This window comes from Panthera pardus, unplaced genomic scaffold, assembly GCF_024362965.1.
Source record: "Panthera pardus isolate Hobbes unplaced genomic scaffold, ASM2436296v1 HiC_scaffold_8, whole genome shotgun sequence".
Lineage (NCBI taxonomy): Eukaryota > Metazoa > Chordata > Mammalia > Carnivora > Felidae > Panthera > Panthera pardus.
In genome coordinates, this window is record NW_026527013.1 from 80,252,828 (window position 1) to 80,277,610 (window position 24,783).

General features: G+C 35.4%; 1 protein-coding gene across 3 annotated transcripts in view; it reads left to right on the top strand.

Annotated features, from left to right (window-relative positions):
* Positions 1–24,783, top strand: part of ORC5 (origin recognition complex subunit 5) — a 162,123-nt gene that overhangs the window by 35,799 nt on the left and 101,541 nt on the right. For all 3 annotated transcript variants that reach the window (XR_002080477.2, XM_019451243.2, XM_019451242.2), the window contains exons 10-12: positions 1,107–1,219; positions 2,343–2,390; positions 9,109–9,219. Coding sequence is in view for 2 of the 3 variants with exons in the window: in XM_019451243.2 (XP_019306788.1) it covers positions 1,107–1,219; positions 2,343–2,390; positions 9,109–9,219 (272 nt within the window). In the remaining variant the exon portion in view is untranslated. The remainder of the gene's footprint in view (positions 1–1,106; positions 1,220–2,342; positions 2,391–9,108; positions 9,220–24,783) is intronic.

Consider the following 24,783-nt stretch of genomic DNA (forward strand, 5'->3'; position numbering starts at 1 on the left):
TTTAGTTTCTTTAAATGCTTTTGTTCAGTTGTATGACACAGTCTTATCTCAGTATATATGTACTTCATGAATTTTATGTTGACCCAGTTTGGAGGATGCAGTTCTGTTTAAAAAGCTTTCTGCTTTTCTTTTCTTTAAAGAAACTATCAATTTGGATTTATCTCCATAGAACAACTTTTACTTAAAAAAAATTAAGCGAGTATCAAAAATAATTCTTATTAAAAAAAATAGATCACTGGCTAAAGGTTGGAGAAGCGGTGTAAAATTAAGTGGTGTTGCAATTCTGTTTTATCTGTTTTGGTTTCTAAATGCTCTAGATGCCATACAAGTGATTTCCAGTTGTGTGTTCCGATGGAAAGAAATAGATGCTGGCATTAGAAAACCTGTAGTAATTGGTCTGCACTATTCCCTGACTCTACGACCTTGAGTCCACCTCAGTGTCCTCATCCAAAGAATGTCTAGCTTTAAGTAACTGCAAAGATTCAGAGACACCTAAGTAAGGCACCTAGCACAGTGTCTGACACATACTAGATATTCAGTAAACAGCAGATTCCTTCCTTTTCTGTACAAATGAATGCCATTTGACTGGCTCCTTTGTTTTATTTATCAGTTCATTTAGTTTTTTTTCCTTTGTACAGGATACTTTAAGGATACCACAAAAACAGATATAGTTCCTTCAGCAAAGAGTATAGCTTGGTAAGAGATATAATTTATGTATAATTAACTATTAATACAAGGTATAAAGTTACATGGGCCATGAGTTAAATACTCAAAGTAGGAATTCATAGTAGGGACAGATTTTCTACTTTTGGTGTGATAAGAGAGCTTCAGGAAAGGCGTAATGGAAAATGTGGCTTTGAAGGGCTGCATGGATAGGATTTAGAGTTCAGAATAGGAGGAGCTAAGCAAAAATAACGAAATGAGCAAGCATATGACTAATAGTGATATTCACTACCACTGCTGCCATCATCATTATATTGACACAGGGAGTAGGTCATTTTTATAAGAGAATACCATATATGGAAGTCAAAAGGTAAGTGAGAAAACATAAGAGAAACTTAATGGTAGCCTCTTCAATGCCTTCATCAAAGTTTTTCGTTGTGTAGGTCTCTCAGCATATACTCATGTGGAACTTCCATATTACTCCAAGTTTATTCTCATTGCTGCATACCTTGCTTCGTACAATCCAGCAAGAACTGACAAGAGGTTCTTCCTTAAGGTAATAATTATTTCTTTGTTTCTGAAGATTTTAGGAATGTTTTGAAATTTCTCAACACCTGTAAATTTCTCAGGGGTAGAGATTAGAATAAGAGATTGCTAAATACGTGGGGCGCCTTGGTGGCATAGTCAGTTGAGCATCCACGTCTTGATTCTGGCTTAGGTCATGATCCCAGGGTCATGGGATCGAGCCCCACATTGGACACTGGGTTAAGTGTGGAGCCTACTTGAGATTCTCTCTCTCTCTCCTCTCCCTTTGCCTCTCTCCCCCGCTTGTGCTCTCTTTCTCTCTCTCTCTCTAAAAGAAAGAGAGAAAAAAAAAGAGATTGCTAAATATATATTTAGGACATATTCTTTAAAGGCTTTAAATTAAGGTCATAATCTGAATGGGAAAAATAGGTAGTTTCACAGAAGAGTTCACGTATACCTTAGGTAATAACTCTAGGTTTAAAAAATATATATATAAATAAGGTTTTGTTTAAAGTATGAGAGATGGGAATAGTTTTAAGGGTGCCATCTACTCTGTACATTGATATACAGAACATTCAGAAGCCCCTTCTGCATGTACATTAGTTGGAGAAATTCCATTTTGGAATTGTTTTCTTTTTGAAAACATGTATGCAATTTGATTTATTATTCAATGTGTTTGTAATAAGTTTTTATTTGTTGTTTTGTTTATCTCCCTACTAGTTTTTAGTTTCATGAAAGCAAAGAACACATCTTTTTTTCCCCACTACTAAATCCCAAGTGCCTGCCTAAATGTTCTCAATCAGTGTTTCTTATGCGAATTAGTAGCCTGCCTTAAGGGATGAATAAAAACCCATTTATCTTTGGAAGTTTTTTTTTTTTTTTATAGAAACAGATAATGCTGTACTAAGTCAAAATATTAAGTAGTTTTAGGAAGTATCACTATTTTATTTTAACACCTTATTTCTTTACATGCATAAGTAATCTCATATACAATCTAAACTTAAGTCAGAGCAGCCTAAAATATGTTATTTTAGGTGGTAATAAATAAGAAAGTCTAAGATAACAAAATTAGTACCATGTTTTCCATTACGTTTTCTGTTTTTATGGAGTATTACCTTTTTTTCTATCTTAACAGTTATTTTCCTTAATTGCAGCATCATGGGAAAATCAAGAAAACCAACTTCCTAAAGAAACATGAAAAGGTATTTACATTTTAACATCTCTGTTAGAAAGAACTCATGAATTCAGGATACGATAGGAAGTGAATGTGTGCTTTTAGTAGTCATTTGGATGTAAGAAGTTATTTATTGATAAGGTTCCATATTTTGTTATATTGAACATAGTGACAAAGGCATATTCCAGTGAGCTGATACTAGAGACAAAAGTGTGTTGACAAGTTCTTTTAGAGAATTCATAGATGAGAAGATTATCCTGGAATTTTTAACTAAACACAGTTGGTTTTCCTCTTTTCCCCTTTGACACACCCACAAGAACAACATTAAAGAAATACAGAAGGTGAATGAACAGATAAAGAGTAAATGTGAGACCTGCACAGTTTGGAACTGTGTTACAGGTACACGCACAGGTGACTAAGCCTCCAGACAAGGCTGCCACCTAAGCCCAAAGCAAGCAGATTTGACCAAGGAGTCTGGAACAGTTTAGGAATTAGAGGCTCTGAGCACCTTGAAGGGAGGGGTGTGGGACCAGATCGAAGTTGGCGGAAGGAGCATTGGGCCTGCTCAGATCACTTGTTCCACTCTCTGTACATTTAAACCACTGCTGCTTTTCTTGGCAAAAGATGAAGTTCGACCTGTAAACTTTGTACCACAGAAGCTGTGAGTTTTGTTTCTCACTCCCATTCTCACAAGCAGTTTTCCTCAACCTCCTAAATTGATAGTGTTTTCTCAGGACTTTGAGGACATCATTTTGCTGTCTTCTGGCTTTATTGTTGCTGCTGAAAAATACACTGTTAGTCTGTTATTCCTTTGTTGATATCTGTGTTTTTCTCTGGCTGCTTATAAGTCTCTTCTTTAACTGTAGTGTTTTTTGGTTTTTTGCTTTTGTTTTTTTTTCTGTTTCACTGTGGTCAATCTGGGATTGAAGTTTTTACTTGGGATTTGTTTTCTTTCCTGAATTTGCATAATGATACCTTTATTCAGTTCTGATGAATTAACTCTTCAAATAGTGCCTTGTTGTCTTTCTCTCTAACATGTCTTCCTGAGGCACTGATTAGATGTAGGTTAGACCTTCCCACTGTGTCCTCTTTGTTTCTTCAGTCGTTCTCATTCTTCATTACCTTTGGTCTCTGTGTGCTGTGTTCTGGGTGATCTCTTCAGTTCTGTGTTCTGACTCTCTCTTTGGCTTTGTCTATTTTGTTTACATCATCTTTGTGACTCCAGTAATTTTATTTATAATTCTTAGATGTTTCATTGGTTTATTTCAAGTCTGATGACTTTTATATTTTTCCTAGTCGTATTTTTCTTTAACATAAATATATTTTATGTTCTCCTTATATTCCAGTATTAGAAGACCTTATTGGTCTACTAATTTTCCATTTTCTATTTTTGCTGACAAAATGCCTTGTTCCTGAATATTTTATTATTTTTAATTGTTGACCAAACTTGGTCATTTGGAATTTTTGAAGCCTGAAGTGTGCTCTTTAGAAAGGTGTTACATTTACTTCTGTGCAGGCATTTAAGAGCACCAGTAACCTGTGATCATTTGAAATTCAGTTCTTAGCCTTGTGGGTGGGATTTCAGACTGCAGAGATACTGTGAATTATACTCCCACTCCCCCCATCAGCATTAAGCCCTACTTTCTAGTTGAAATCTCAGAGAAGACTTTTTTCCTCTCTTCACACAGAGTCAGAGTTTGACAGGGAAATTTCCTTACCCAATACATTTGCTTGGCACGGAAAAATTCTTCTGGTATTGCCTCTTCACTGAGACATCTCTGATTGGGTTTTCCACTATAGGCATATTGTTGATTTTGTACCCTCTTTCTTATGTGTGTGGTTACTTTAGGTCATAAAGGATTGATAGGAGAGTACTTACAGCTGGGGTGGTCAGGGAAGGATTTGTGGTAGGCCTTACATATGAATGGGTGCTCAAGAATGGTGAGGATTGGATGTGCAAAGATGGGAGAGGAGGCCATGCCACTTGAGGAAATGACTGGAGCGAAGAAGCAGAGGTAAAAAATGTAGGGTATAAAAGAAATAATGAAATGTAATTGGCTGAAGTGTCCAGTGAATTTCAGACAAGTCATTTGAGGCCAGATTATGGAGGAATTTTGTCAGTCACCAGTTCCTTAAGCTTAAGGGAAGGAATCTTATCTCTTCATTTCTGTATCTCAGGACTTGGTGGTTATTTGCTGGGTGTTTACAAATGAAGAAAATTGAAGAATGAATACAAGACTGAGAATTTTAGGCCTATTCTTTAGACTTAGAAAACCATTTAAAAATTTTGAAGTGGAAGATGTATGCGTGCTGGTCATCAGTGAGGACTGTGAAGAGCTAGCACTTAGACCGCCCCTGTGGAATGAGTGGATTTGTGCAAGTCCGTGAGAAGGACAGTCTTGACGGAGGGAACTGTGTGAGCAGAGACCTCCTGAAAATGTCTCTAGCTATAAAGGAACTCTAGTTCTAGCAGTAGTAGTTGTTGTTGTTGTTTTCCTCTTCCTCCTCCTCCTCCTCCTCCTCCTCCTCCTCCTCCTCCTCCTCCTCCAATTATTTCTTCTGAGAGAGAGTGAGCAAGTGAGCACGAGTGGGGGAGGGGCAGAGAGAGTGGGGGGAGAGAGAGAGAATCCCAAGCAGGCTCCATACCATCAGCACAGAGCCCACCACAGGGCCTGAACCCACTAACCATGAGATCATGACCTGAGCCGAAATCAAGAATCAGATGCTCAACTGACTGAGCCCCTTAGGCACCCCTGAACTCTAGTTCTTCTTACTGACTTGAATTTTATAATAGCCTCTTTTGTCTTTGGTTCATGTCGTTTTAAAAATCTGAGCTTAACTGAAACTGTCCAGTTTTTAGTTTATATTTTTGTTCCCTCTCCTCCTGAAATCTTGATTGAATGCTTATTTTATGCCGAGCACTCTGCTGGATGCTATGGATATTGCGGAGAGCAGAACAGCCATTGTCTGTGCCCTCCTGAAGCTCTCAATCTAATCAGGGCATCAAACCTTAAAAAGCAAACCACGTGAATAATTATTGTAACAGTTGTTTTGAAAATATTACAAATCTTCAATTGTGTAATTCTTTCTGTGTATACTCAGTTGACACTGGTTTTTTAAGATTTTAGTTTTTAATTCAACTAATGCATACACGTGATATCAGATTACTTGCCAGTTGGTTTACATAGAAAAGCAACGGTTTTTCCGCTCTCCTCATCCATAGTCCCATTCCTCCTCTTTGAATTGTTTCTAGTTTTAATTTTTCTGGTATAGATATCCATAACCCTAACTTTCTGTCTCTACTTTTCTTTATGTAACTTGACACCAAATTTGATGCCATTTAACGCCTCAAAAATTGATTTGATTTCCTTGTTTGATTTTTCTGTTCTTACAGGCCTTCCTTCTTGAGCTCTATAGTGAATTTATAGGCATTTCTCAGACTTCGTCTTCCCCTCTAGATAGGAAGCCACCTTGCATTTATAGCACACAAAACCAGTTCAGTGAGGAAGATAAATTATATGGCTTGCATGCCACTAGAACACTTTAATTTTAAATTGGATATGTGTTTTCTAATCAGAAAATTTAAAAAGTGAAAATCAGAGAAGTAGGTTTTCATAATGCGATTCTTAGGCCGAATTGCCTCCCACGTGATTCTAACACTTCTGGAATTTAGGAACTAACCTCAAGTCATTTCTAAGTGTTAATGAGGACAGGGACACCAATTCCATTTAGATATCTCAGCATTTACCTTAATTTTTTTCTTTCTTTCCTTGAACATCATTTCATTTATTTATTCATTGTCCATTTATCTGTTCATTTATTTAACGATCCCAAGTGCTAGGGATAAAAAGGTGAATAAAACATTTCCTGTTTTCAGGGCAGTTATCTGAAAAGAAAAAGAGCACAGAAACAAGTATATCTATATCATGATGATTATATTAAAAGCTGTTGAGCATTTATAAGCCAAATACTGTGAAGCTCTGTGTTTGATCTTATTTTAGTTCTCAGAGTGACTTGTTGCATGTGGTTACTGTGATTGTCTTCATTTTCTAGGTGAGGAAACTGAGTAACTATTAAAGAAAAATTAATTCAATAACTGGCACAAAGTTATGTAGTTAAGTGGTAGAACTAGCATGCGCTTCCAGGACTTTCTGACTCCAAAGCCCACCATGTTAACCACTGTCATACAACTGACAAATGATTAGTATCTAGATTTTTTTTAAAGACTTACTATACAAACCCGTAAGAAAAAGGCAAAAATCCAATTGATAAGTGGGTAAATGATACAAAAAGGAACTTGAATGTCTAACAAACCTGACATGATTATCAGTCTCATTCACTAGTGAGAGAGATGAGACTGTAAACCATAGCTGATGTTTCATGTTCTCGGATTGGCAAAACTAAAAAAAAAAAAAGTGATGCTTTCAAATGTTGCTGGTAATGTAGAAGAATATGATCCTGCATATTCTGTAGGTTGGCGATAATTAAAGTTAATACGTGAATGTACTTTATATTTGTCAGGATAGACCAGGGTATGCTGTTGTACAAAAACAAATCTCCAAACCCTCAGTTGACTTCACATAACAAAGGTTTATATGTTGTTCATGACACAACTGAGTATGAGTTGGGTGGCCCTGTTTTATAGTGATGCCAAGTGAAACATGGTGATTTCCAAAGTTGCCACTGAAGGGTAAGAAGATTAAAGGATTAAAAGAAGATTAAAGGTTTGAAAGGCCAGATTTGGAAGTAGGTTACATCACAGTCACATGTATTCATCCAACTGCAGGAGATACTGAGAAATGTAGTCTTCCCATGTGCCCAAGAACAAAGTGTGGGTGAGCACACAGCATTGTCTGTGCCCTCTCCTTTAACTTAGCAATCCCATTTAGCGAAACTCACACATGTACACAAGGGGAAATGTACAGGATTGTCCATCACAGTATCATTTGTGATGAATGATAGTGATGAATTTTTAGAAGTAGATACTGATGGCATTCTGTAGGGCAGTTTGTAAATGGGATTAAAGTAGGGCGCCTGGGTGGCTCAGTTGGTTGAGCGTCTGACTTTGGCTCAGGTCATGATCTCCCAGTTCGTGAGTTCAAGCCCTGCGTTGGGCTCTGCTGATAGCTCAGAGCCTAGAGCCTGCTTCATATTCTGTGTCTCCCTGTCTCTTGGCCCCTTGACTGCTCGCGCTCTCTCTCTCTTTCTCAAAAATAAATAAACATTAAAACAATTTTTTTATGGGATTAGAGATGCATGTATCAATATGGATAAATCTCAAAAACATGTTGAAGGAAAAAAGCAACATGGCAGAGTGATAGTCCAAAATAGTATCATTTATATGAGATTAGATGTTGCAGATAATGCTATATATTATTATTTATGAATACATATGTAGTACTGGTATAAAACCTGTAATGAAAGTGGTAAAAACAAATTCTGGATAGTGGCTCCTTCTAGGGAGAAAATGAGATGTGAGAGGGGTGTAAGGGAGCTTCAATTTATCTATAATGTGATCTGATGTTTTATTTCTTTGCACATACTGCATAATGTCAGGGTTTGATAAAATTGGGTACTGGGTACATTGTTATTTGTTATATCAGCCTCTGTATTTTTTCTAAGGGTTTGAAGTGTTTGATGAGAAAGGATATAAAGTTTAAGACCTGGAAAATGATTTCTGAACTATTTTTTAGATATAAATAGCTGAGGTAAACGTTTTGTAATTCTGTGTAGGCATTTTTCTTTAGACATTCTTCTTTTTTCTTCTTTAAAGAAATAGTTATTCTCTTGCATGTAAGTGAAGATTTCCATTTATTTGCCATTGCTTAATATAGAGTACTTAAATTCTAACAGTGCTACTAAAATTATCTTACCGAGTGGACCTTGAGTACTTCGGTTTTCTTTTTTTTTCATGTTTATTTGGGGGAGAGAGAGAGAGAGAGAGAGAGAGAGAGAGAGAGAGAGAATGAGCGGGGGAGGGGCAGAGAGAGAGAGGGAGACACAGAATCCGAAGTAGGTTCCAGGCTCTGAGCTTTTAGCACAGAACCCTATGTGGAGCTTGAACTTGTGAACCAGGAGATCATGACCTTGAGCCAAAGTCAGACTCTCAACCAACTGAGCCACCCAGGTGCCCTGAGTACTTCAGTTTTCTAATAACAAGTAATTGTATCATGTGACTTTGTACACAAGTATGAACGTTTTATAATTTTTCAGTTTTTAAATTTTGTGTTTCAGGCTGACAGCGTATTCACAAATTACAAAATATTTTATAAGTTTTCTAAGCTAGTATTTACTATAACTGATCTTTTTAGAATTACTAATGTGGAACAAATGTATTTTCCTGGTGATGGAACACAGAAGAGTGAATAATGAGCAGTAAGGAGTAAGTTCTATCTAGGAGTTAGGACCTAGACCCTGGTTTTGGATATGCACTGTTTTGACAAATGACTTGGCTAACTCACTGAACATCTAATTACAGCAGCAAAATAGGTGTGATATTCAGGATGTTCAGGACTGAGATGAATGAATTGTCAGTTGTTTTAATATCTGTTTATGTTAAGTCAGAAAAACTTGAAGGAAATGTTCAAAAAATTCATGATCGTATCAGCTAAGGTTTTAAGGTAGAGACTGGAAGTTAGAATTGTTAGGGTCTTTGGGGAACAATATACATGTTTTGTTACAAGGAATTTGTAGTACAGAAAGTGTACTGCTGTAAAAATAAAATCCGTGTTCTTTTGTTGTTACAGACAAGCAATCATCTTCTCGGTCCAAAACCATTTCCACTTGACAGGTTATTAGCAATATTGTATAGTATCGTGGATAGCAGGGTTGCTCCAACAGCAAACATCTTTTCCCAGGTAAGCTTACTGATAGGTTATTATCTGTCATCTTCATTTTTATGGAATTCTTCTGGTAGTATAGTTGGTATAGTTCCAAGCATTTAGATTTTTAGTCAGGATATGTTACCGTTTTAACTGTGGAATGAACTTTGTTCTTGGTAAGTACTTGAAAATTCCAAATACAGCATCTTTGAGGATATCCCTGAATATGCTTCTATTTATAGGTATAACTTGATGACAAAAACAACTTGATATTTTTGGATGTTTTCTTTTTTCAGTAAAGGAATTTTTTTAGTGTTTATTTTTTAGTAAATAGCAAGCGGGGGAGGGGCAGAGAGTTTGGGAAAAGAGAATCTCAAGCAGGCTCTGTGCTAACAGCCCTGATGTGGGGCTCGAACTCACGAACCGGGAGACCATAACCTGAGCCGAAATCAAGAATTGAATGCTTAACTGACTGAGCCACCCAGACTCCCCTCAGTAAAGGAATTTTTAAATTAAATGATTATAATTATCTTGCTGATTAAATAAATAAGTGGCTTCATGATTAAATTGAAGAATTATAATGTAGAAATATAATCTAATGAAGACAAAATGTTTAAAAACTTATTTATAAGAAAGTAATCTATGATATCCTTATTCCTCATATATATATCTTATAAATTGACAGAATGATTTAAAAAAAAATGCTTATTTTGAGAGAGAACGAGTGCGAGCATGAGCAGGGGTGGGCAGAGAGAGGAGAGAGAGAATCCCAGGAGGCTCGGTGTTTCAGCACAGATCATGGTGTGGGGGCTCGATCTCATGAACCATGAGATTGTGACCTGAGCTGAGCCACCCACGTGCTCCCACAGTATGATTTAAAAAAAATAACTTCCCAGAATGGTTAAGTTCTCAGAATTTTCACTAGATGGCAGCAGTAGCATAAAAATATGAAATATGACTTTTTTTTTTTTAAACAAAACAGTCATTAAGGTTTTTATTTCAGTTGACATTTTAAGAAAAACCTATTAAAAATATGGTCACAATAGATTTCTTAATTGGCACATAAAAACAATTCTTACCACATGGTATGAATGACTAGAAGATAAATGAATGATGTGACTAATATTAATGAAAAGCACTCACCTCAGATTTTGCAATGAGCATTTTGTTTTATGTATATTTAGGTTAAAAAATATGTAACATAATAACATTTATGTTACGGATGGTGGTAACTTTTAAGTTTTCATTTAAAGAAGACTTTGAGAACCAAAAACAGATATGTTCTCGACATTCTGCACCCTGAAGTTAGATAATTTTTGTATGTCAGAATTTATAGAAAATTCTTATCTACATTTATTGTGTCCTTGAAGAAAGGTATTCTAGTTGGTTATTAGGCTATGTAAATAATAGCTTAGCTAGATTGGTAGCCTTAATGCTGTTAATTTTAAAAATCTAATTCAGTTTTAATCTGTATTACAGGGATTTTTTTTCATATATATTTTTAAAAAACTTTGCCTGAAATTACTTTTTAAACTTTTTTTTAATGTTTATTTATTCTTGAGAGAGACAGAGCACAAGCAGTGGAGAGGGAGACAGAGGGAGACACAGAATTTGAAGCAGGCCCAAGGCTCTGAGCTGTCAGCACAGAGCCTGATGTGGGGCTCGAACTCATGAAACATGAGATCATGACCTGAGCCAAAGTCGGACACCTAACCGACTGAGCCACCCAGGCACCCCTGAAATTACTTTTTAATCAGACTTTGCATTTTGTTAATAGCTTTCTACATACACTACATGACATTTATGTTTTGTTTCTGCTCTTGCAATAACTGTGAAACAGAAAACAGGTATTATGAACTTTTTATAAGGAATTGAGCCTTAGAGAGGTTAAATGATATTCTCAATATGACACAATGAATAGATCTTTGAGAACCAAAGCCTAGAGAAGTGAGGCAGACAGTTCTAAACAGAAAAGGAAGGCATTTGCATCACATGTGATTGTACTTCACAGATGCCCCAAAATTACCTTGTTGGGGAATGGAAAGAAAGATAATAAGTGGGGTTTTTTCCCCCTTCAGAGAACTTGTAATTTATTCTAGGAGGGAAAAAGCATGTACATAACAATAATGCTATAAGACTGTTAAATGGATGCTAGATGGTGCTACTGAGAATTTTAGAGCAGAGAGAGATCACTTTTGGATAGGGCAGGATGAGAGAAAGATCACTTCACAGAAAAGGCACAAAATGGAGCTGGGCTGTGTGCAACGAGTAGGGTTGTTTTTTCTGTAAGGATTTCTAGTTTACATAAGTGATAGGTGTTTATTGTACAAAAATGAGAAAATAGATAAATAAAAAGAAAAAGTAAGAGAGAAAGCGGACATCTTACTTCCAGTGAGTAGCATCCAGTTAGACTAGAGATTTAAGGGGGGGGGGGTGATAGGAGCAAAGGTGTGGGACTAAGAAAAAGCTAGACACGTTCGTGAACTGTGGCATCGGTTTCATTGAAAGTGGATGGTGCTGCATAGTAGCAGTGGTAGTAGTCACTGGAGTTGGGAGCCAGTAGTCTAGTTCTGCCACCACCACACATCGTGCCTTGCTGTTGCTGCCTTATGTATCGTACCTTACGTTGGTAGAGCAGTCTTGCGCATGCTAAGTTAATTGTTATAAGGGAGAAGGAACTGAAGCTCAGAATGCCTAAAAGATCTGCCCAAGATCACACAGCAAGTCACTGGCAGCATCCAGATTTAGATGCAGCTTGTCCCCAGAAGTATGTCTAGGTTTATAGGGATAGACAGTCCAAAGCACCAGGAGGTTGCTGATGTAGAGATTTACTACTCTTAGGCTTTGATCGTAAACAGTGTCACCAGTTTTTATGCTTTCAACAGTGTCTAATGTAATTAAGGCCTAGATGTATCTTTCTGTTTTTAAGGAAGTTAATTTATCTTCAACCTTAAACACGTAAACAAATTCTTGTTCTTTATTTTTTCTCACTAGCAGTAATCAAACTGGTAATTTTGTATGTTTAAAACATGGTTTTAAATGAATTTGTGTTCATTGGATGACAGCTCATTTAGGACTTGATCTCAGTGATTCCCATTTGGGATACAAAGGGTGAGGGAACACAGATGGATAGATGTAACTAACCCTATTTGCTTGGTCAGTGAAGTAGCCAAGAAAGTCAAGTAACATACAAACCCTGTTTAAGAACAAAATGTGGCTGAAATCACATTCAGAAAAAGGGTATTTCTCCTACATGCTTATTTTTTTCCTTCCCATGGATTCCCAGATCCTTTTGTATTTTCTCCTTTTCATTCATCAACTATGCTCTTGCCCATAGGAATCACAGTTTACCTATGCACGTTTAATTTTCTAAATGAAAAAGATAGGACATTTGTATTGGCATTGCTTACTTGATATGGACACTAGATGGCAATATTGCTGCATTCTAGCTTTAAGATGCACTAGGAAAACCGCTTTGACTCCTTTATATAGTCTTTCATGTTTAGAGAAATCTGTTAATTTCAAAAACTGGTTTATTTGAACAAAAATACAATTGCCTGAAGATGGATAATGAAATATGTGTGTGTGTGTGCACATATGTGTACACGTTCATGAAAATGTAAAGATTGGTAAAGAATTGTGTTGCATAAGTATTTTCCACTTAGAAGAAAGTTATTTTCTTTTGGCTGTAATGTGTCTATATGAGATGATAATGTATTATTTTTCTACTCCCTTATTCTGTATCCTTTAAGGATTTATTTTATAGTAATGTGCTGTTACATGTTACATAATTATTTAATAACTTTTTACATATGATAAATTGATCAAGGGGCACCTGGGTGGCTCAGGTGGTCTAAGTTCGGCTCAGGTCATGATCTCACAGTTGGTGGGTTTGAGCCCCACATCAGGCTCTGTGCTGTCAGCACAGATCCTGCCTTGGATTCTTTGTTTCCCTCTCTCTGCCCCTCCCATGCTTGTTCTCTCTGTCTCTCTGTCAAAAAAATAAATACAAATTAATTAAAAAAAAGGAGAGGCTTGATTCTACTCCTGTTAAAAAAAATTGATCAAATGTGGCATATATGTTCATGATTTCTTGACGTGAAATTTTATTTCCATTGCAAGATTTCAAGTCCAGTTAAATCTAATCTGTAAAAAAGCTATAAAAATAGTAGGTTAAGGAATCTTTAAAGTTGTTAAAATTCCAGTTAAGAATGATAATCAAATTCATAATGGGATTAGTAATAGTAGTACTGTAATTGTTATTCTTCTGAATATGTTCTTTATCAAATTTTAGACAAAATTCTATTCATTAATCTTTTAGTCTCATAACTAGGTAAAATAATATTACCACATTCAACATTTTACAATAGATTAATGCTCAGATTGATCAAATCGAAACATGGTTTTTAAATTTTTCTGAGACTTTCAAATAAGTTTAGGCTTATGCAATTTAATATAATCTTGTAGTCAGGGACGTGGATCATTTAAAAAATTTTCACTGACCTAAAACAAATATATCTCTTATATATGTATCTGAGCTTTGTGAATGGCAAAGCATTAATTCTGATGTTTTCATTCTTTGTCAGTGTGGCTAGAATGGATAAACTATGCCATTTATATACAGGAAGTGGTCAAGGTTATAGGTATTACTTTCAAATTTTAATTTGATTAGATATGTTATTGAAGACCACTTATCTTTAGAATAGATACTACTGAATTGTCTTTTTTTCAGAAGCATATGAAAACCAGTTATGCTTCTTCATCTTCTTTTTCTTTGATGAAGAATGGTAATTTGGAAATTTTTTGCACCGTCTTGTTCAAACTTTTGATATTTCTGTGTCTTCTCTTACTCATCCTTGCCCACCTCCTCCATAGTCTTGTAGTTAGGTGAAGATAGTGGGAATACAGTTCTTTAAGATTGTGGCCATGTGTATCACTTATTTTAAAATATTAAGCCATATTGCCTTCTCTTTTCCCAGAGGATAAATTTGCTGAAGAGTGTATTTCTGAAATTATTGGTATAGGTTTTTAAAGTGACTTTTATAAAGGAAAGTTATATTTAAAAATTTAAGGACATTCAATTATACATATATTACATATTATCATTGATCTTATTTGATCAGTTAGCATTTTGAAAAATTATTTTTAAAGATAGTTCACTGTAATTCCACAATTCAGGAGTTTTAAAATAATATAATTATTATATTGCTATATTATAAGAAACAGTGCACTCTAAATTAATGTCAAGAAATAGCCGAAAGATATGAAAAGGAACATACATTGTTCCTTTAAAAAATAGTTCTAGGGGCACCTGGGTGGCTCAGTCGGTTAAGTGTCTGACTTCTACTCAGGTCATGATCTCCTGTTTCGTGGGTTCGAGCCCTGCATTAGGCTTTGTGCTGACAGCTCAGAGCCTGGAGCCTGCTCCTGATTCTATGTCTCCCTTTCTCTTTGCCCTTCCCCTACTCATGCTCTGTCTCTCAAAAATGAATAAACGTTAAAAAAAAATAAAAATTAAAAAATTAAAAAATAATAGTTCTATGTGCCATACTGACAAATTGATTTTTTTTGGTAATTAATATGTAATTTCTGAATGGCTTCCTATTTAGGTGTGCATAATTTGATAAGGAAAAAATTAAATTAAAATGTCCTTATAAATTGGGGCACCTGGATGGCTCAGTCGGTTGGGCGCCTGACTTTGGCTCAGGTCAGGATCTCACAGCCTGTGAGTTCGATCCCCGCGTCGGGCTCTGTGCTGACAGCTCAGAGCCTGGAGCCTGCTTCAGATTCTATGTCTCCCTCTCTCTCTGCCCCTCCCCTACTCATGCTCTGTCTCTGTCTCAAAAATAAATAAAGAAAATTTTTTTTAATGTCCTTATAAATTTATTATCATTTTTAAGAGTATAAAAAAGAAAAATCTTGAGCAAAGTATAACATACAGGTATATTTTTTTAAAAAATACACATTTCCATTTCTACTTTCTCTGCTTTTTGAACTCATGTCATGATGCCTTATATATACTGGAATATATTTGGACTATATTTCTACATCAGTTTAATTTTTTGGTCATGAATCAACTTGATCTTTCCCCACAAAGATTGCATTAATTGCAGTAGCATTTAGATAACTTCATGCTTTCTACTCATTTAGTTGTGGTTTATAAGCTCTACGGGATGTATTTAAACTAATAATTTTGATAATTTCCAGATAATTATCAGTCAGAATGCAGAATGATAATTTAGTTATTTTACCTGTGCGAGTTTTCTGAAGCAGAGGCTTCACCTCTAATTTATCATAGCTGGAAGATGTTTTTGCTGTACTTGTTAGGACTGCTAACCTTTATTCAACCAAAGCCAGATTTTTGGCATTTTTCTTCAAATATAGGTAGATGTACAGTAAATTTGTATAATTTCCTGCTTTTTTAAAGTATAGAAGGGATTTTGTTAATATTATTTACTTCAAAAACATTTAAAAATAAAAATTTTAGGGGCGTCTGGGTGGCTCAGTTGGTTCAGCGTCTGACTTTGGCTCAGGTCATGATCTCACTGCTTGTGAGTTCAAGCCCAGCTTCCGGCTCTGTGCTGACAATTGAGCCTGGAGCCTGCTTTAGATTCTCTGTCTCCCTTTCTTTCTACTCCTCCCCTGCTTGTTCATTCCCTCTCTCTCTCTCTTTCAAAACTAAACATTAAAAAAAAAATTAACAAACGTGTTTGTTGAATCTTTCCTTTTGACATGCCTTGAACTTAGTGTTGTGGAACATGATTGTTTTATACCTGGTCATAATTAAATTTTGCTAATATCAAATTAAATTTAGTTGTAAGTAAATTAGATTCAATTAGTTGTGTTTATTAGTATCAAACAATCCCAATTAAGACTTGAAACTTGTTATGGACAAATAAGCAGTGTATTATATTCGGCTTATTATAAACTAGGTGGCTCTTAAAAAGTCAAATGGGTATATATCAAATGCTTGGTGATTGTAGATTATACTATTACATCTCTCTTTTATATACAATATTTCAAACTATTTTTGTAAACTTTTAACAGAAACTACTTTAACCAAATAAACTGATTTTATAGATTTTACTTATAATTAGAAAACTTCTTTACCTTAAAAAAATTAGTTTGCATATTTTATAATATTATAGTTGTTTGATACATATTTTTACAGGAAAAGTAATAACATTTATTAAATACTAGCTAGTCTCCTAGCATCAGAAATCATAGTTGATGAAATACTATCCCATAGACATACTGATTAGATAAGAATTTGAACCTCATAAACATAAAGAGTAATGTCCTAAAATCTAGCTATAATATATTATGAAGCGAGTTTAAGTGTGATTATTTTCTATTTCTATATATTAAAGGTAGCGAAGAAAACAGAAAGTTTTCCTGAAAATAGATTCTCTGCATAGTAGAGTATTAGAAGATATGAAAAGCTATTTTTTGGTGATTTGTCTGTGCTTCATTTGGCTTGTAATCACATTCCAGTGTCTCTGTTATATCCAACTTAAATACTTGATGCTATTAACGTAAATTATATAAATCGCAGAAAATATCTTGAATGCTAACATTTTCTAATAACCTTATTATGTTTTTTTAAACCACAACTGAGATTGTGGGACATTTCATTGCAAACACGGTTAGGAGGCTTACTTAATGTCTGCTTCACTGATGAATATAAGTCAGCAGGGGTGCTGTTTGACTGAGGCAGGCCCTTCTCTAGCCTTGAAGAGCCTGACTGCCATGATGCTTAGTCTCCACTGGTGCAGTAAATTAGATTCTTGAATCCACTACTACCCCTAATGTGGATGTATTACTATTCTGCCATCAGGCCTCTCTGTAGTAGGTGCTTATTTCTGCAGATTTTTAAAAAACTATTTAGGGATGTTTCATATTTCAAAAGAGTCAAGTTACTTTTGTGGTAAAGAATACTAATATAATCATTACCAAAGATTAAAAAAAAAAAAAGGGCACAGTATATTTTACTCTATTGCCCAGGTTGAATTTCTTGTCATCTGTAAAAGAACAGTGTTTACCCCTACACTACTCTTCTCATGTCTTCCCTAACTCTGGTATTAAATTTCTTCAGTGTAGCTCCTTTGCCTTTGTGAATATATCAGCCCAGCAGTAGGCATTTTTATTGAACTCTAGAAAAATGGAACCATTGCTTAAGGGTGACATGTAAAATACTGCCTAAGGGATAAAAAAAAATGCATAAATTATGCTTTCACCTTTTGAGTAAAATAATATATTGGTACCTTATTTTTGTAGGCAATATTTTATAACTACCTTTCTCAAAGCTTAGTAGTGCCTCTAATAAGTATACCAAATGTATACCCTTTGTTCACATTTTTGGGGCAAATGCATTCAACACCAATAAATTTTATTTGGCTTGGCAGAATTTTTTGCTGAAAACACAAAGGAATGTATGGAAATGTGCCTTCGCATGCCTATTTAAGAGAACCTGTATTGTTAATATAGTGACTACTATAGGCAAATGCATACCTTAATTAGAGCTTTATGACTAGTTTGTCCTAATGAGGAAAGGAGTTTCAATAAGAATAGGTTAGGAGTTAAATGATTTGGAAAAATCTACATCATGGAAATGTGTGCTACATATTAAAATACTTTTACAAAAAGATGATTAGAAGAAGCATTGATGCTTAAGGGGTTTTCCAATGAGAAATTGTCTTGATTCCTTGTCAGCTCACAACTAATTAGAGTCTTTGGGAGGACGTTGGCCTCACCTGCCCATACAAAGACATATTTCAGTAGCTGATGCTGCAGAAAAGTCCTTATCCTTTCCCCTAGGTGAGAAATTGGGGTTCTCAGTGCTAAGTCATCCATAGAACCTAATTGTTCCCTCAACTTGGACTCTCTGAATGTGATAGAGTTGAATTCTTAGAATTGAGAGTAGTCATGCCCTATTGATAGTTAGGAATCAGAAAGGGAAATAAACTTACCCTGAACTGTCTTGTCTCCTCCCTTAACTTCAAATGCTGTGTGTCTGCTGACATCTTTTCAGTTCTGTATTTCTAGCCCTTATCCTAGCTCTGGACCCTAATTGCCAACTGAACAGTCATACCTCAATGTGCTGTGGTCATCACACACTGAATGTATCCAAAACAAAAATTATTCCCTAAACCTCTTTCTGTTTTTTCAGTGTTACCTAGATTTCAGAACTAATTATTTATTTATTCAGCCTTTAACAAAGCACATACTTTGTGGTATGCACAATGTTAGGTGCTAGAAACACAAAGATAATATAGGTATTTTTTAGTTCAATGGAGAAATCATCTCTGAATGATTTTGTCTCCATTTACTTGGTCACCAAGTCCAATCTATTTTTCCTCCTAAATACAGATGGTTCTTGGATATATTCCTTTCTTTCCCCATTGCCATGACCTTAAATCTATATTTTCTTTGTCTCCTAGACTATTGCACCATTGTCCTAACTGGTCTCCCTGTCACCAAGTACTTTTGAATTTATCTTCCATACAGTCGTCAGCATAAATCTTAAGTAAATTTGATCTTGTTTTTCTGCTTACATTAAAAAAAAATTTTTTTTTAGTGTTTTTATTTATTTATTTTGGGAGAGACAGAGCACAAGTGGGAGAGGGCAGAGAAAGAGAGAGGGAGAGGGAGACACAGAATCCAAAGCAGGCTCCAGGCTCCGAGCTGTCAGCACAGAGCCCAATGCTGGGCTCAAACTCATGAGCTGTGAGATCATGACCTGAGCTGAAGTCACACGCTTAACTGACTGAGCCACCCAGGTGCCCCTCTGCTTGTACTGTTTTAAATGAGTTACATTATCTGTAAAATCATTTCTCCATTCCATAGCATTTCCTGTAAGTTTCTTCACAAACTGGCCCCATTTTCTGCCACTTCCTACACCATTCACAGTAAGCTGTTTCCTCTCTGAAAGCACAACCAGTTTTTCCTTTATATTGTTATATGTGCTTTTCCCCTACCACTGTTGAGCTCTCTTTTATGCTTTGTGATCCACACCCCCCAAATGCCATTTCTCAATTAATCCACATTTTGCCTCCCTCCCTATTATTCATTCTCTTCTCTATAATCAGATAGTTGTGTTTGTACTTAACCACTTGCATCCCTCTCATAATTGTGTTATTACTATTTTATTATGTGTTTATCTTCTCTGATATCATGAACTCTTTGAGGTTGCAAAGACCTTGTCTTCATTTTTGTGTCTCTCACATAGTGCCTTGAATGTGAGATTCACTCATTGAATGAATGGTTTCCCATTCTCTTAAGCTTGCAGTTATGGTCTTCTTAGAGACTAAAGATTTGCAGTCATTTGTGTGCTGATTAAGTTCTAGGGATTATAGGCATTATCTTTAGTTCCTCTATGTAAAAACGTACATGCCAGTTTTTGTTTATCTGAGCATAATTGGAGACTAATAGTCCACTCCCCACCTTTTTTTTTTTAACTAAAAATTCCAAAGATGAATTTCCAGAGATGATGATTTTAAGTTGAACAGCTTTGACAGCATTTACCTATCGCTTCTATTGCCGTGCTCATCATCTCCACCTCATGTGTGGAGAACTGTCAGTTGAACTCTCTTGATGTATGCCACATGCTCATGAACTATCACGTCACCTGAAATCAGATCAAATGTGCTTGTTGGGTTGTGTGAACCTCATGCATTAACATATCATATGTTAAGTTCTTTTATTTAAATAATTTAATATGTTTCAAGTTATAAAGCTCCTCCAGGACAAACAGGACAGGGTATTTCACAAATCAATTGACATAGATATCAACCTATGAAAGTATAAAAATAATGAGCATGTTAAAAATTAATTACAGTTGTAAATTGATTTCCTTTTGTTGGCAGAAAGAACATAGTTTATTAGCCCAGGAGCAGGTTCACACTGTTTTAACATCAAGCACTTCCAGCTGAAGCTTGTTAGTGACTGCCTCTCAGATTAAGGAAAAAAAAACCTCACTGTGGTACATGAACTGCTCTTGTTAAGACATAAATAATCAGCTCATCCCCTACATGGATGAGAACAAAGAACATAATAGTATACAGAGCAAAGATTAATTAAGTAAATATTGCACGACCCCATTTAAGATGTTAATTAAAAAATATCCAAGTGTAAGGAGGTGTTCACTTTTAATTTTTCTTTGTGAATGCCTCTGTCATGACATAGGTGCTATTCACAGGAGAAAAATACATACTTTGGCACTTGAATTAGGCAGATTGATTATTTTAAGCTAAAGTAAAATAAAATTCTTTGTGGTTAGTATGTTGCTAATGCATGAAAGCTAGGGAAATAACATTCTTTTTTGATCGTAAGATGCTTCAGAATTTTAGGGGTTTTGTTCATTAAAAAAATTTTTTTTAAATGTTTATTTTGAGAGAGAGAGAGACAGAGCATGAGCAGGGGAAGAGCAAAGAGAGAGAGAGAGAGACAGAATCTGAAGGAGGCTCCAGGCTCTGAGCTGTCAGCACAGAGCCCGATGTGGGGCTTGAACTCACAAACTGCGAGATCGTGACCTGAGCCGAAGTCGTATGCTTAACTGACTGAGCCACCCAGATGCCCTTTGTTCATTTTTAAACCAAGGGCTAAAAACCAGAAATTTTATTTTGAGGAAAAACATCGGTGGCAACATATGACTAAAACTTAACACTAATATTAACTAGTTCCCAAAGCTCTTTTTTCCCCTTTTCTCAAGTTATGTCCGTATCTTCAGCTAGATCCTGACTTATAGTATAGTCCCCTCCACCTTTTTTTTTTTTTTAACTTTATTCTGTATTCCTGGCACAAAATCCAAATCCTGACTTGGAAAAACCGACTCCCTAGGCTACTTTCATGTTCATTTGAATTTCATTCATCTAGATTTGAGCTTGACACAATAGACAAGCAGCTGTGGAAGACAGTACATAGTCTCCTAAAATCTGGAAATTATTGGCAAAAGAATATGCTTTAATAGGTAATAGAAACCAAAAAGTGGGGGTAAATGATTTCCATACAAAAATTTAAACTTACTTAAATAATTAAAATGACACTTCTTGAGAATGATTTCAATGTTTCAGGAAACACCTTTCCATTACTTTTGCTTTTTAAAAGTTTAATGTTTATCCTAACTTAATTTTTTCAACTGTTACATGTTTTGTATGATTTAGTGTCATAAATTTTTCTGTAAATGATCTTTAATCCACAAATGTATAAGAAATTTTGCATTGGGATACCGTTTTTAACATTACCTAATTTTAGATTTTAAGAAATCATGCAATTTCTCCACCTTAAATTATCTTTTAAAAATTAAACCTTAAGGGGCTCCTGGGTGGCTTAGTTCGTTGAGCGTCCGACTTTGGCCCAGGCCCTGATCCCGCGCTTCATGAGTTCCAGCCCCGCATTGGGCTCTGTGCCGATGGCTCAAAGCCTGGAGCCTGTTTCAGATTCTGTGTCTCCCTTTCTCTCTCTCTGCCCCTCCCCCACTCTGTCTCCCGAAACAAATTAAAAAATAAATAAAAATTAAAATTAAACCTTAAAAGCAACGATTTTATATCTAATATAATGTGCAGTCTGATTTATGGAAAGTTAACATTTCATTAGGTTAATAAAGTCCACTTAATATTTTACTTTGGTGAATCACACCCCTCACATCTGATCATTTGTTCACATGTTTGTTGAATAGTAATTCTCAAGGCTGTTACCTGTATCCCTAGGGCAGGACATTTGCCTATGTGGACATATTTCTTTATCCTTTCTGCTACAGTTTCATTAAGGTCTTTGTTTTGTCTGTAGTGGTTTTCCCGCTGGGTTTCTAACTTCTGGCATATTCACAGGACCTCCTTCCAGGGTGTAATGCTTCTAGAGTTATCATTTTACTCCTCTCTTCCATAAAGCTTTCTTGAGTCTATCCCAACAAAGTGACCTCTTCCCTGGGTACTGTAGCTCCCTTTTGGGGGTAGTGTAAGAAATCTGGGCTTTAGATTCAGATGGTATTCAAATTCAGTGGTGCTCTTATAACTGTTAGCTCAGTGACCTTGAACATTTACCTCTTTGAAGTTGTTTCCTCATCTGGAAAAAGAGGTTTATGTATAGTACCTAACTCATGGTGGGATTGTTGTGAGGACTGAAGAAATTAAAGTGCCTACCACAGTGTCTGTATTTATAATCTATCAATGCTGTATCTGATCTGTAGAGCTGGGACTCAGTAGTAGGTTCCAGTCCCCATATCACTAATTACCCATGGTATCTAATATTAACCAGTCCCATGGCTCTCCCCCACCCACCCTCAAGTTTTGTCCATATTCCCTGCTAGATCCTGAAGGAAGAAAGGAATGCCAGGTTACATATGTGTCATTCTCAGGAATTTGGAAGGACTCTAGAAGAAAAGATAAAAGTATTGACTGGGGTCTTTAGTACAGTAGTTAATACTCTTGGCAGACCACCTTGTAATATTCATCAGCACCCAAAGTGAGGCATTATTTTGGCTAAACATTTTTAATATGTTAAAGATTCTTAAGACTTAATATGTTAAAATTCTTAATATGTTAAAGATGCTTAATTTAAAATTTATTTTTGGAACTCTGAAATGTTTTTTTGTAAATCTCCAGCATGGTATAGGTGTTGTATTCTTTTTCACTGGGACTTTTAGAGTAAATAATTTCGAAACATCTGCTAAAGTGCTTCAACATATTTGTTTGGGGTGACTGACCAGGGACTGATAATGTCATTCATCCTTTTATGATGTCTGTTTTCTCATCCGTAAAATGAGGCATTGATCTCCAAAGTTTTCAGTACTGATGGATTAGCTCAGAATTTTATTTTATAGTCATTTTTATATTGAAACATTTTAGTTTTTAATAAGTTTGAAACATTTGGTTTTTATAGCCCCCACATAACTGAAAAACCTTCACAGTTTTAAGATATAGAAATAAAAAGTAAAATTTGGGAAAATGTAAATCCCAACCTGGGATTTGCATAATAATAGTTTTGCTGTTATAATTTTATGTTCTAGAGAAATAAGTTGTACAAGCCACAGGTTTATAGCAACTTTGTGAGGACTTTATGGGCCCAGAGCATGAAACCAGCAGCTTTAAATCCTTTGTTGCTGAACCACAAGTCGTACCTAATCATCTAGCTTTCAATAAGAAAATCTGTAATCTATATGCTTTTTAAAATCAACACAGACTCACCACAGCACCATATCAATGTTGAAATAATTAACATCTCTTACTTGCCCATTTTAAGCAATATTTTATCAAGTTGGTTTAAATCTCTGTAAATATGAGTCAAAAACTGTTTTTATTTCTCTAAGTAGATACCTAGCTTCGTAGGTACTTAAACATTTTGAGAACAGATTTATTCAGGCAATTTATAAAGTCTTTCTCAAAGCCCTCTATATATTGTGTATTTTATCAGTGTATTTATGTATGTATATGTGTTTTTATTGAGGTATAATTGACTACAACATTATCTTAGTCTCAGGTGTGGAACACAATGAATTGAGATTTGCATATATTGTGAAATCACTACAGTAAGTCTAGTTAACACTTTTCACCATACATAGTCATAATTTTTTTCTTGTGTATTTATTTTATTGAATCTTCTATATGTATTTTTTTGGAGGTAATTGGGTTATTGTAGATTTGCATGTAATTGTGAGAAATAAAATGGAATCTCTTCTCCTGTGTGCCCTTTATTCAGTTTCCCCCCAAGGTAACATCTTACAGAATTATAGTACCACAACCAGGAGGTTGACATTGATACAATCCACTGATCTTATTCAAATGTCCCACTTTTACAAATATTTATTTTTGTGTATATCTGTGCATACTTGCTTACGTGAAATTTTATCCCATGTGTAGGTTTGTATATCCACCACCACAGTCGAGATACAGACCAGTGACATCACTCCAAAGACCCCTATTTTATAACCACACCTACCTCCTTCCTCCCCCCTCTACCAATCCCTGGCAACCACTAATCTCCATCTCTAAAGTTCTATGAATTTAAGAATTTTTAGAAACAGAATTATATAGTATACTGTTTTGAGATTGGCTTTTTTCACTCAGCATAATTAACTCTTTTGAGATTCATCCAAGTTTTTGCATGTATCATAGTTCATTTTTTTTCTTCATGCTGAGAGGTAGTCCATGATAGGGATGTACCACACTTTAATCATTTACTCATTGAGGGACATGTGGGCTCTTTTCCATTCTTTGTTTTGTTTTGTATAGTATAGTTTTGGTTTTGGCTATTACAAATAAAGCTACTGTGAATATTCACGTACAGGTTTTTGTATGAACATGGAATTCTCTGGGATAAATGCCCAGTGGTGCAATTGCTGATAATCTAATAATTGCATGTTTAGTTTTATAAGTGATATCAGTGTTTTACCACTTCCAGTGAAGCATGGTAACCTTACTTCCAGTTAGACCCCTTTTCTTTCTCCCTTTTAAAATATTACTGTCTTGAGTATCAGGTTGGTGGAATAATTTTTAATCAGAGATGATATAGAACACTCACAAGGAGATGGTCTATTTGATTTATCGTATTTCTGCTCTTTCCATTGTTTTGTCTTATTTCTTGATGCCCAAGGTTCCTTCTTTT